At 39.7% G+C, this 14111-nt stretch overlaps 1 protein-coding gene across 2 annotated transcripts; it reads right to left on the bottom strand.

Annotated features, from left to right (window-relative positions):
* Positions 1-1619: 1619 nt before the first annotated feature.
* FASTKD2 (FAST kinase domains 2) lies at positions 1620-14107 on the bottom strand. Of its 2 annotated transcripts, none has more exons than XM_040603741.1 (12): positions 14044-14107; positions 12739-13479; positions 12224-12327; positions 10638-10746; positions 9074-9197; positions 6702-6841; positions 6223-6395; positions 5674-5837; positions 4507-4728; positions 3523-3607; positions 2326-2440; positions 1620-1889 (listed from the first exon to the last, which is right to left on the bottom strand). In XM_040603741.1, exons 2-12 carry the CDS (start codon positions 13381-13383, stop codon positions 1770-1772), a joined length of 2001 nt encoding a protein of 666 aa, XP_040459675.1. In that variant the 5' UTR covers positions 13384-13479; positions 14044-14107; the 3' UTR covers positions 1620-1769. The 2 variants fall into 2 exon arrangements, with proteins under 2 accessions (XP_040459675.1, XP_040459674.1); XM_040603740.1 differs by lacking the exon at positions 14044-14107 and adding an exon at positions 13740-14013.
* Between the last annotated feature and the right edge of the window lie 4 nt (positions 14108-14111).

The following is a 14111-nucleotide window of genomic DNA, read 5'->3' as shown; positions in this document are numbered from 1 at the left end:
GCACACAAGAGGACAGTATACTTCCCTGCTTGCTGTTTTGTCCCTGAAGAGATGGGAGCTACGTTCTTGCTACCGAGGACCTGACTAAAAAGCTCGAAGCAGAGGAAGCAGGTCCCCAGCTCAAGCAAGAGCCACAACTGACACTGCATCAGCTTGATTTGCAGGGCTTCAGCTTTGAACAGCACCAAATACTTTCTCAAACACAGCTCTGAGCACTACCCGGCTCTCCAGCAGTAGTTCAGACCTCCTCCAGCACAGGCTGGGACTATGAGTCAGTCAGCCAACTCAGAATATCTGAATGGCTCTGACCAGTCTGCCTCACAGATGAATTTGTACAATCCTTTCTTAAATCAGCAGATCCAAAAAGTGGGCACAACAAACTTCACATCAAGTCAAGCAGACGAACTCTGCTCTGGCTGTTAAGCTTTACAATTACATGAATGCTGTTGTTCTGCACATGCTGTGTTTCAGACTGTAATGCTTAAAGGGTCTGCTTTTTACACCAGATTGCTGTGACAACGCTTCTTCGGTTGCAGTTTCCTTCATAAATGTACACCATATTCTATCTACACGTTCCGCAAGAAGTTGGGCAGTGAATTTTAAGCACATTGTTTCTTTTCACCTTAACTCATCATTGTAATACCTTAAGCATGTGTCCATGCTACCTCTGAAAGACAAAGAACGTAGTGCTCATAGCTTATCAAGTGAAGCAAGGGCACCACGGTTAGGTAGCACACAGTCACTGTAGAAAGTATTCTGTTTCCTTTCATGCTGATTGGGCTGTGGCGATGGTACAGCAAAACTGACTGAAGATCTGATTATTGCACAGAAACAAGCAAGCTGTTGTTGGCAAACGTATGTATTTTGAGCATCCCAATGCTTTCACTAAGTACTTCAGCAACTCAAGCACAACAAATGGATTTTATGAGTAAATGTTACCAAGACCGGGAAAAGTCTACCAGTTCTCTCTGCTCCTTCAGCTCAAAGGCCCAAAGCTGCTTTGAAATTCTAGAACTCCACCAAGTTAATCAATTCCACCACTATGTAACAGGCCAGTGGAGATACATCACAGTATGCAGTGAACAAATCTGAGTATTGCAACACCTCTTTAAATAGCTGGCGAGACGCTAATATCAGAAACAGAGAGCAAGGGTCAGTTTATAAATACATGCCAGACCTGTGTTTTTGTAGTAAGAAGTCTCAAAATCTAGTACAGGAGCAGTGAAGCAAAAGGTTCAAAAGAAAAAGCATACAGCTAACAACCATTATTGGCCTGAACTTCTGAAAACCGGGCGAGACTGATTTCTTCTCACATAACTTTGGATATTTTAATATACCCTTCAGCTGAGTTATTTAACTGCTTTACCATCTATAGTTCTGCATAAAGAACACAGGGGATGGTGGGGGGAATCCTTCTAGTGCGTATTTGCAGGACAGATTCCAACAGCACTTAAAAGTCACTTCTTTTCCCTGTGAAAGTGAAGATAAAATTTCTTTTCCCTTCCTAAAGCGAAGATAAAATTAAGAATTTTCAAAAGCAATAGATGTCAGGATGCTTTTTGGATTAATTAAGTAGTTCCTTCCACTACAGAAAACTCAGTCATACACACCCCCCTCAGCAGACATTGTTCACTATATAAACTTTTCTCAATCTGTAATACTTTAGAGTAGGCAGTTATGTATAAAACTGCTTATCTCTTCTGTTAAAACCTTACATTAATTACACAGGGAAAAAGAGAGAACAGGAGATCCAAAGTTGTTAGTTTATTTTAATTATTGTCCTGCACAGTCACTTCAGAAAAAGGGAAAGCATCTTCTGAATAAATTTTTCCTTTCAAAAACTCAACTGCATCTTCATTTGTCATTTCATGAAACTTCTTGTTCAAGATCTGGAAGAAAGGAAAAGGAAAGGGTACATTAATTCTGTTGTCTTTAGCAAACTACTCTGTTCCACAAACCAAGTGCTCAGTGATGGGAAGGACATAGGGAGTCTCTGTATTTTGAAAACAAGTTGACTTAAATCATTCATTCTATAAATATCAGGGAAATAAGCCAAAGTCACATAGGTTTTTTAGCTACAAAGCAATTCAGTGGCTTGATTTTTTCTTTCCCTGCTGAACTATGATTGTATTTATTTTGCTGATAATCGTAAGTGGTAGCTTGCCTTTCTCCCTAGTGACACCATTACTACCTTCTAAGTAGAGGTGATATACAATTACCACTCTGGAGAAGGCTCACCATTCCCTGCAAGGCCTGTTCTACCAAACATACTCATTACTGTGCAGGTAACACGACCGAAACAAAGAGTAACAGGACTCTTCTTACCAGAATCACATGATAGCCCAGTCTATTTAGATGTCGCTTCTTTACTGCCAGCTTCCCTTGGGGGTGCGTTGTGCCCACACAGAAGGCAGACAGAGGAACAAAGAGAAAAGCCAATCTACAACCAAGAAAAGCAGGGAAGACTCCACTGTACAAATGCAGAATATGCGTTTTTAAGACTGATTCAATGATGTCCTTTATCACTGCAGAATATAAAGCTGTCTTTCTGACAGGCAAAAACGTCAAGACTGCACAAATTTCATTATTCTTTTCCTTTTCCAGACTTAAGTAATTTACCCTCTCTTCCATGAGTTTCACACAAGTACTAGCATCTACCAATCAAACCAATACAGCAGAATTAAGCCCTTAGATCTCCGCTTCTCCCACAATGAGAAGGAAGTAGCTCATTCAAAACTCTACATTATTTTGACAGCTTCTGCATTTACTGTGATCCTTTGCTAATATTCAGGATCAGCTACTTCCTGCCATAAAAACCTACCTGGAAGGGAGAGGAAAGCTAAATGCCTTGGAAGCCTGACAATGAGTTTCTGTTAAGACAATCACTAGTTCTCCTTTTCCCAAAAAGCAAACCATACAAAATACTTCGCTGTGCAGTGATCCAGCACACAAATGTTACATATTACCCAATTCTACTTAAGCATTACTTAAATGATATATGTCCCACTTCAGTAACTGAGAGGTCATTCTTCTACACAAGATTAAATTAATCACCTAAAATGTGGATATGATGATCATTTTTATTCAAATTATGTCTCAGCAGCTGAATTAATAGCCATAACATACCATTGAGATGCATATTTTAGAGACTTAAGAGAATAACTGAATGTTTAATTGGACACACAATACTTGGAATTTAAAAACCATAATGCTGCAATTTTTTTGAAAGGATTTCAGTTGTACTTCAAAACCTGTACCTATTACAAAAGTATCAGATTACTGTGATATTTCCTGACTCTTTCTCTGAAATGTTAAGTTTTAGCCTCTGTTAGAAGAAGGTAGTCAGCTGCATGAGGTGTTGCTCTGAAATGGCATGGCCATTTTTGTATATTGCAGTGATTACAAATAACAAGTCAGTTATCTACTTTGCTTCTGCAAATCAGTGAACCAAAGTAGTAACTGGATGAAGTATATACAAGTAAAACTACCCTGCTAGAAAAAATACGCAGTCAAAAAAGACACCTTTGAACACTTGAGTCAGCATGATCATCTGTTGCAGCTATTGGGAGCACTTTCTTTCTGTCTGAATCCATTCTGATTTCAAAATCTGAAACAAAATAACAAAATACTTAATACTGCAAGAGGATTATTTTCAACTGCTTTAAAATGAACACCTCATTTGCAAAAGTTAACAGACACTGTCACTGCTGTTTCTAATTGCTGTTCTCTAATAATTTACATATTATTGATGGCATTATTGATGGCCTCCCTGCAACAAATATAAACACCTATAGTTTGCACAACTCCAGAAAAAAAACATTTATTTTTGGAAACTGCAGATGTAACTTTATGGGAGTGAAATCATCATTTCAAGAAACTAGTCTTGATCACAGTCTGCCCTACCTACTCAGATCTCCCCGTAGTATGATTCCTCATTAGAAATATTTGGGAAGAAAAGTATTACAAATAAAGAAAAATCTGTAATCTGGGTGGCTGGCAAAAAAATAAGCAATATAAAAACAGAAAAGAAAGCAAGTGTTACGAAATGATCACCTGTGAAAGGTTATATCCCATTTAATAAATGAAAGCAGAACCCAAACCTTAGCCAGAATTTCAGAGAAGAAACAAGTCAGAGAACAAAAGCAGGCTGCTGTTTGGCTTCATTTCTAATGTGACTTTGTACTAACATGTCGAGTCTCTCAAACACAGCTGGCCATATTGCAATTATGTACAATTAACATCTGCTTGCTGTTGCTTAACAAAAAGTCCAAAGCAATTTTGTAAATAAGAGCAATCATAAATTTTTAGTAAATTGACTTAAATACTTTAACAGAAGCATCCCAGAAAGTAGATTCACCAATCAAGGGCATCATTTGTTAAACGACTGTGTCTTCAAAGTGTTACACTTTTAATCACTTGCACCCTACACAAATTTATTATCACCTTATTATTTTGGGGATTATAAATCTACATTTAAAAGAATATGACAGTAATTTGGCTTCATACCAATATGATATTTATATGGCAGGTGAACATTTTGCTGAAACATGTTCTCATCTCCCAGAAGTTCTATCAGTGCCTCCCGAGCCTTTCTGAGATTAAAAGATACCAATGAGGGGAAATTATCAGTCAGCACAAATGCAGGCTTTGTGAAGGAAGGGCTATCAAGTTCCACACATGCTTTCACACAGCGAAGCATCACTTCCTTTTGTTCTTTGTAAAGATCATCTGAAAAAGACACAAAAAAAATATTACATTCGATGTAGCATCTCAGATTTTTTATTATCATTTATAGTCTGTTCTGGCAGAGGAAATGAATTGCAATATAGGAATCAAAACCCAGTATTTTTTTTCACTGAATATTATTGAGTATCTTCAATATATTGTTAAATATACACCATTCATTCTCTAATTATAATAATAAAGTCCATGGCTGGGACCTGCCCATTCATCCAGTCTTTCTCTCTACTGTACACAGCTCTGCACATGAAAACAATTTATAAAATCCAAACCACTAGAAACCTATTTATATAACAAAGAAGAGATATCAGACTTGGCCTGTCTACTATACTCTGTTTGAAACTGTACTTTAAGATTACTAAACTGCGCAGACTCTAAGCAGTTACAGCTTTACAGCTTTCAGGCTCAGTCACAGCAGGCTCACAGCAAGACAGTGTTTTACTGTAAACTGGATTTCTGCTCCGCTGAACTGCTCTACTGGCTGTACAGAATTGTAATGTGGAAACCAAATTCTACTACAAGTTCTTCACTGTAACTCAGAGCAGTCAAAAAAACCCCAACCCTTTTACTCTAGTGATTCCAGGTACTGTTGGTTCACAAAGGTTAGGACTTCCTTTGTTTTTAAAAATGCCTGAACATCTGGCTCTTACATTTCTACCATTTCCACAAATCTCATATCCACCTCTCTCCATGTGCACATCTACTATTAAACTGTTGCTATCATGGGTCTCAAGACAATAAGCCTGATGCCCTAGTGCAGAAACAGATCACTTAGATCACCATAACTATGTTAGTTTAGTCTTGAGGACTTCAAATTTAGTATTAATCATGTTTGCATTCTTCAATTTCTAAACTTTAACACAATTACAATAACTAATGTAGAGAGGCAGACTATCACTTTTAAAACAAGAACATGACAAAATAATGCCTGACCTGACAGTATAAGTTCACCCCTGTTGTCCTTTTGCAGCAACTCATCAAGTGCACGATGAGGAAGATATCCTAAGATGCAAAGTGAATACACTGCCTTCAGCAGTTCTGTGTTGGAAATCTGAGGGAGGTATTTATTCAAGCAGCTATGAAGAGTCTCAAAAAACCTTTTCCAAAAGGAGAAGAAAAGTATCTTAATACACAAATAAGCCTATATAAAAAACAGATTTCAAACAAAAATGCAAGGCAGAAATCTTTATTGTCTTGTATAATCATATATTCTGTAAACTAACATTAGCTTTTGATTGTCTTTAAGGATACAGTTACTATCAACAGATTTAGTAACCTGGTCAGACTAGAACCAAGGTCTCCATTTTCAATTACAAAGAAAAATTTCTATGTAGAAAAAACATGAAAAGGCACAGCAAATCTGCCTTACAGATTAATAAACCAAGATTATGATCTCTTTCACAACTGAAATAAAATACTTTGGTCAAATCTAACGACTACATAAAGAGAATGTATTACCAGGCATTCTAAGATAAAACCTACAGATGCTTTTGGCTTCTGGGAACATAGTTGAGTCGTGAATACACTCGAAGAACAATCAAAAGGTTTTTCAAGTTGAGGAATTCAGGATCTTCTGTCACCTTCTCTGCAAAAATACCCATCAGTTCACTAGGCTGAAAGCCAAGTGTCTCAAAGGCAGAAAGAAGAAGGATAATCTAAAAGAAAAGACAGTTTTATGAAGTCCATAAAGCCAGTGAAGTGGATCCTACCTGTTGATTTCATAAAAGACATTTTTAATGAAAGAAAATTTTTCAAACTGTAACAACCCATTTATTTCTTATTGCTGTATTCACCAATAAATATAAAAGCATTTCAAAAATTCCATGATATCAGCTTCATCAGATTGGTATTCCTAAAAAAATCTGTTCTGCAAAGTTCAAACACAAACATGAAAGGTAAGATGGAAAGTACCCAATGATATTCTGCTAGTAGCACTACAAATTATTTGGTCTCAAACTCACCTGTCTTTTGTCCCAAAGGCAGGCAGCAGAAGTAACATAGTCTGCTAATGCTGAGAACAGTTTTACATTACGGTACTGGAGACTGCTGCAACCTTCCAGAATGATAATTAACTGCCAAAACGGAATATCATGGACATTCTCTGTAACAGAAGAGCATAAAATGGACAAATGATACAAAGCAATGGGAGTTGTAGGTTGGAGACATTGTGGGAACAGTTTGGCTAAGGGATGGAGGAGCAGAGAAAAAAAAAATCAGAAAAGGAACTGCAGAACAGACTGAGAATAGTTGGGCAAAGTCAACTGAGGTAGAACACACTTAGAAACAACGGCAGAGGAAACCAAGTGAGCCAGGATCAGGTTAGAAGGGATGAATCAGCAAAAGGGGGCAAATTAACAGAAGCAGCAAGAAGATTGTGTTCTCAGATTCTTGATTTTAAGGACCTCCCTCCACTCAGCATGGAAACCCTGAAACTGGTCCCTTTAGTACTGATTGAGCCTTTGGGCTGTCCACCATGTCAGCTGAGGGAGTAACAGAAAGGTGGATTCTAAAGCTGCTGATAAATCAGAAACAAGCACATGACAAAATTTACATTTTCCCCCCATTTCATTTTACAAAATGTCAAGAAGCCACAAACATGAATCTATGTCTAAAAGGCACTAAAGCATTACTGTATACCAAACTGGAAAACATGGAACCATAGCACAACCTCTCGGCATATGAATGTGATGACACAGATGAAGCGCCAGGTGACAACAGACTTCTGCAAAAGACTGCTGCTTCATTTACTACACAAGACAGACCTACTCTTGAGATGAAAAAGATTAAGTACTGAAGAACAATGCTCTCTCCCGAACATTGCACTGTTTGCTGCAATGAGGGGCATACATGTCATAAAAGACAGTGACTGCAAGAGAACACAACAGTTACAGCAGCAAGAGCAGCAGCCATCAAAACTAGACTTTACCTTTCCCTCTGCCAGAGGACTCAAGAGGATAGCAGGAGAATAACTGAATTTAACTCCTCTAAGTTGTGCTTAGTGACTTTCTAGGCTCAGCATAAATGCTGTTACTTCATTTCTTCAAGTGCAGAGTGCTGACAACTGCAATTGAAGCCAGTGAGATCTGTGCATCACAAAGTGACTTGTAATGCTAGGTACTCTTAAAGAAGGCAGGCTAACAGAATCTCGTATTACTGGACACTTTGACCTTAACCTATCTCTTCTGCATAATCAGGAAATGAATACCACCACTACTGGGTCACTCTTTTGCTGCTGCAAAAAATTAACTCAATTAGTATCTATGAAGTACACAGTTAATACAATTCTGGTCAGGTCCCCAGATACAGGAGAGGGGGCTACTTTCTTGAGAGACCCATCAACAACATAGGACCTGGAAAACCTGATGGAGAATTCCTTTGCCCCATGGGCCTCAAAGCATGCCCCTCCCTCTTCTTTCTATTCCATGTCCAGCCTCTGATAGGGGTCACTTCTGTCCAGAAATTAATCACTCTGTCCCCAGAGCATCATTTGCATGATGTCTGGCATATAAGTCCTGAGAACATGCACTAAAAAATGCAGAAAGAACTATTGAGTAGTTCCTCACTCTGTATATCCATCTAGCCTACATAGTAAGTGTGGTGAAAGTCGTACGGGAGAAGCCAGTATGTGTAATTAAAGACTGTGTCCTAACACATATGAGCAACCAGGACAAATAAAGGCTGTACAAGCAACCCAAACACTCCTGGTTCATTTATGTTAAGAATGCTATTTTGCTATCTTAATGTTTTTTAGACACAAATTCAAATGTCTTTTAAGTGTGAATCAATACATACTGACTACATATACTTAAGAAATGTATTGTAAAGGTATGGGGAGAGGTGAAACCATTAGCGTTCATTTAATTTTTTTCTAGGCTACAGCACTAAGTCAGTTATTAAGCAGCATTCAATAATTAAATCCAGTTTATAAGGGAAACACTATGTTCCCTTTTGTTTATCAACTAATCACACTAAGCCACCAATCCATCCTGCGAGGTGTACACGTCTAATGCAGATTTGTTTTAGAAGTTTATCTGAAATCTATTTTTTCTTGCTAGAATTCAATTCTTTTTCCTAAATTCTGCATACAGAAAAATGAAAATACATGTAATTCAGGTGAATGTTAAGAAGGGCAGACGACAAGAGCTATTTGCTTTCATTACTAATCAGTAATTTTCTGTCTTGTTGATTGTCAAATGGCTCCACATGACTATAATATCCTGTAAAACAAAGATGTTTCCTGAGTTTTAAAGGAAATCAGAAAAGGGAGATGAGACAATAATTAGGAAGAATTTGGTATAAGGAAGGGAAATTTAATAAACTTTTTTTTTCTTACCCTGGATCTTTTTACTGCAGGCATTCAGGATTGGAATGGAACAATAATTCATTGCAACAAGAGCCAAAAACACACGCAGAGCATTCGGGGAAGTCAGATGGTCTCTCTCTTTCAAAACTGCCATCTAAAGTGAATTAAGAGTTTATAAAATGCTTCATTCTTCAGGTATGTTATCAGTGCTTTCTGATGAAGGCATTTTCACCAAAACTTTCCCAAACTCCTCAGCCTGTTTAGACTTATATGAAAGAAACCAAGCAACAAATGGCAAAAGCAAAGTAACTACTCTGAATTTAATATACAATTATAGCAGATCAAGTATTCTAGAGCTGTGTCACTATACAAATTACCAGCAATTTGCCTTTATATGTTTTTTTTTAAGAAGTCTCAGTAAAGCTCATTTGCAAATGCTGTGAATATGTATCCTCTACCAATTCTTAAAAAAATAGCAGAAATATAATTAGCACAGCTGACTTATTTAATAGTACTCCAAGTATTGTTTTGGATGCATGCAAAAGCTGTAAGCCTTCAAAGTGATCCAATAGCACACTGAATGGTGTATCTTTAATACAAACACTCAGCTATAAACGTGGGCTGAGGCACAGCAGGTCAGCTGTGATGCCACAAGAGACTTCATTTATCAAAGCAGTAATTAGATTGATTTAAATTACATTAAAAATGAGACTACAAAGTACAGCGGCTATTAAAATACAATATTCTTACTGCATGCATATCAGAAGTTAAATACAAAATGTATCTACAACAGAAACTACACAATATTAAAAATAGCACCATGTAGACTCGGAAAAATTAAGAGCTCTCTTCAGTTAACATGTGGAAACGTTACTTTCCTCTCAGTTCCATATTGCACCACATCTTCAGATTTTAGGATTTACTTACACCTAACACACTGCATGAGCTCCCTGCACTGCTTTATTCTCGCCCAGTTTTCCCATCAGTGTTATCTTCCCTCGCTTCCTCATGAATGCTACTACAAACTCTGAACAGCTCTTCAGCTATATGATTAAAAATCACAAGGAGGCCCTGTTTGACAGAAGGTTTCAAATCGTCTTTAAATCAGGGGTTGAAACCCAGTACACCCTGCCATAAAACCCACAGCCTGCTCCCAGACGAACTTTCAGATACACAGGAAGATAAGGCCATGAGCTACGCGAGTTCTCCTGGCATCTCATTCTCACTGGTCTAGCCCTGTACCACTACTGGACACAGCCCCATCATGATCTGGTTTTCTGTCTTCCAGCCACAAGCTGGGCAAGGGAATCAGGGCACAGCCTCCAAGTGCTTCTATGAAATACCATGTGGCCAACCAAAACAAGAGGTGAGGGCACTGCTATTCCTTTTGTACCATGTCCATTGCTTTCTGCCCCCTTTCATGGTGAGATATTCCCAGCCTCCAAATTTATGTTCCTCCTGCAGATATAGCTGGAATATGATTCACTTTATTATATTTTCTTCCCGAGTGTCTGGAAAGAACCATACACAATTTATAAACAATGCAAGAGCACAGGCTTTGTTGAAGTAAAAATGAGCCTCCAACTAAATTTACCTCTAATTTCTTTTTCAGGAAGACTGGAGCATCTTTTCCCATGCATTTCATCAGGTTTTGCAGTATAAAGATGTCTCTGATACTCGGAATGCGCTGCTCCACTAGCAATCTGATGAAGGAACACACACAAGGCCTTGAGCTACAGAGAGTAACTTTAATAGACCTTTCCTCATTTCAGCAGAAACAAGTAGGTACCCTCATTTTCCCTCACTGATATACTCCTAATGTAAAGCTGTAATTCTCTGCTCCTCACCTACCTCCTTTTTTGCAACATTGGCATAACTCTACATGATATACCTGCAGCACAGATATTTTGCACATGGAAATAATCACATGCTTTCTTAATGTTATCCTGATAGACGCATGTTCTCACCAATATATTAAGAGCAGGGGCACTTGACCAGACTGCACATGTGACTGTGCAGATGTGAGTGCTGTTAAGCCTCAAGGAATTAACACTCTTCTGCAGAAAAAAAAGAGATTGCACATTTTTACCATAAAATCATCTATGTCTAGGCAAGTTCTGAAACCATTAGGAAACTTGGAGACAGATACTGACAACAACTTGGTGTAAGTGAGGACAAAAACCAAACAAGCAGTGCTGTGGGCTGCAGGAACAGAAGGGGATATTGTAACATAGAGGGATGATAAGCACAAGATGAAGGAGTTCTGCATTCCCAGCACCTCCTTTTCTGGCTCAGAAGGAGGTATTGTAATTGTTTTGTCTGAAACACCCTTAAATATACCTGCACAGCTACAAAAATTTGAATTGTCGCTTTCTAAGGCACTGCTCTGAAATTCATCCCTGCAGATACGGCTTCCTACAAATGGGCAAAAGCTCTAGACATCAAGACAGAAAGAGTTGTAGGTGGATCTCCTGCTTTCCACCAATGTACAAGAATGTACCAGCAGAAACTGTTTTTTGTGTAACTAACACACCCACCTTCTCAAAACTGGACCTGACACAGGACCAAAAGTACTAATCCAAGGCAAGTTTTGTGACAGCCTTAGTAAAAAAAAAAATCTCATGGGAGCAAGGAGATTGCTTACCCACGTAAATCTCATTGGCACAGAAAAAAATCACTACAGCCAAAGAAGTTATTCTGATAAACCACTACACACAAGGCCTTGCTGGATGCACAGATAAAATCTAAACTTAATTTTTACTTACTAAATTAAAAGAAAATACTTCCTGGCTGTTAAACAGCATTTTTCATGATAAATCAAAATACTTCACAAAGTAAACTAGTCTCATTACCTTCTTTTTACACACTGATAAAACAAGAGGCATAGATATGTGAAGTGACTTGACCAACACCACAAAAAAAACAGAGTGGTGGAGCTGCAGTCAGAATATGAACCTCCTGCAGAGCAGTCTAGCACCCCATGCTATCGGAGGCCTTTCTGCTTGAAACTGCAAAACAATGTCTAAAATCCCTGGCTTGTACAGCTGTTAACTCATGTGATCATTTAAGTCCTAAAACCACAGCATGTCTTATGTGTGGACATCCCCTCCATGATTTCTAAAAGACATATATTCAAACAACATTTAAATATGAAACATGTGAAAGACAGGTTTTTCTCACTGTAATCCAGCTTGAAGAGCGCTCACATTCTTGTCTTTATCCAGCCCTGCTAAAGCAGTTGCCAAAACTGAGATACATCGGTTATCAAGTTGATTGAGCTTCTCCTGTTAAAAAGTTTTCACAGTGTCAGATAACTTCAAACCAGTAAAAGTTTCATGAAAGAAAAACTACCCAGTCTTAATCTGTACCTGCTGCCTTTTCTTTCCCTCCAGAAGTCAATTCATAAGCTCTAATTCCACATTGACCTCCATGGTCTCACATCAGTCAAATTTAGTTGATTTGAAAAGGGTAATGATTTTTGAGACTTCTGTTAAATCTGTCTGAAATCAGGTAGTGGTTTCAAAAATGAAGGAAATTAGAAGTACACACAAATTAACTATGGGAGCCCAGTTTCCACAGAAAATGAGACTAAACCAGGGACATAACACAAAACTCTCTCTGATGCTACACAGCTTCCCAGAATTAGCCTCAAGGTTTCAGCCCAAACTCAGGAGAAGAAGGATCCTGATACTTACTTGGCACACTCTCAGCAAAGTCTGGACTAGGAGAGTGTTCTGAGGAACACCGAGGTTCACCATGGCATGCAGACTGAACACCAGATCGCCCCGTGTCATCCTTCTGGAGTCCCGCAGCAGCTGCTGACAAAGCTTGACAAATGCTGGGTGCTCAAAGATCAGCTGCTTTTCATAACGCTGCTGGTCTTCGGACAGCTTTTTAAAGAGCCTCCATACCGTAGTTAAACAGCTTGTAAAGTGCTTAGTGGAAACAGCAGACTCTGAAGCCAAGTCCAGTGCATCACAAGGACAGGTACATTTCCGGAGACTACTAAAAAACTGTTCGCTATGATCCATTACACGCTTCACTTTGAAGCTCCCAGAATCATCCAGCTTTTCAAGTTCCAAGGAGCGCTGGGGAGCCTGCTGACTCACCAAACCCTCCGTACTTTTCTCTGGCTGTATTTTAGCACCTGTGCTAAAAACATCTGTCTTTTGAGATACAAATCGAAGAGATGATCCATGCAGAGAAGGAAAAATATTTAACCATAAATTGTGTTTTCTTGTTGTGGCTGAAGATTTGGGAGTGAGCACAGAATTGCACCTATGTATGCATCTAACAGTATTTAACAAATAACTTATTTTATTATTCATTTTTGCTAGCATCTCATGAGTACATTTGAAATGCCAATTCGAAGTAAGGGATCTGATGAAATTCTACTAGTGGAAACAGTCCTGGAGAAATTGCAGAAGAGCACTTATCTGCAAAAACAATTGAAAATTATGGATTAGTCACCGGACTTACCATTCCTAAAGTTTCAATTGCCATATCTATGCACATCTTTTACAGGAGCGGGGAAAAACACTTTGGGAAAAGATCCTTGGAAAAGGGTTTGCAGAGGGACTTCAACTGGGCTTCCTACGTTTTAGTCAAGTCAGCAGAAGGCGAACTCATCCTGGGTGTCAGCCCTTCGCTGTTCTAACCACGACACGTGCCGAGGGAGAGCCCTTTCCTCACCCACCTTCCACCGAGCAGACGCGCCCCCCGCCACGGCTCCGAAGGCTCGGGGCCACCCCCAGCTCCGGCGGACGAAGTCCCGCCCCAGCCGCCCCGCCGCTGCCCCAGGGCCGCCCGGCCGGGGCAAGGCCTCTGGCTTGCGGGCTCGCTTCCTGCAGGCGCCGGAAGGCTGCCCGGGGGCACGGTGCCGGCGGCGCAGGCCCGGCGCCTTTCGGCGGCTCCGCACGGGCTGGGGACGCCGGCCGCGAGGGCGGGCGACACCGGGGCTGGCCGCCACCCGCCGCAACCCGCCGCCGGGCAGCCGCTACCTGGCACGCCGCGGCGCCATGACGGCCCGGCTCCCCCGCCCCGCGCGCTCCCGGCGGGCCTCGCGAGA

The sequence above is a fragment of the Falco naumanni genome, chromosome 8 (genome assembly GCF_017639655.2).
Source record: "Falco naumanni isolate bFalNau1 chromosome 8, bFalNau1.pat, whole genome shotgun sequence".
In the NCBI taxonomy this organism is placed as follows: Eukaryota; Metazoa; Chordata; class Aves; order Falconiformes; family Falconidae; genus Falco; species Falco naumanni.
This window is presented reverse-complemented; position numbering and strand designations above follow the sequence as displayed.

Coding starts and splice junctions, on each gene's coding strand:
- FASTKD2 (XM_040603741.1), bottom strand. CDS start 13,383: ATGCTAGCAAAAATGAATAATAAAATAAGTTATTTGTTAAATACTGTT. Junction 4,729..5,673: donor GGGTGAACTTATACTGTCAG/GTCAGGCATTAT, acceptor TGTCTTTTTCAG/ATGATCTTTACAAAGAACAA. Junction 1,890..2,325: donor TGGGCTATCATGTGATTCTG/GTAAGAAGAGTC, acceptor CCTTTCTTCCAG/ATCTTGAACAAGAAGTTTCA.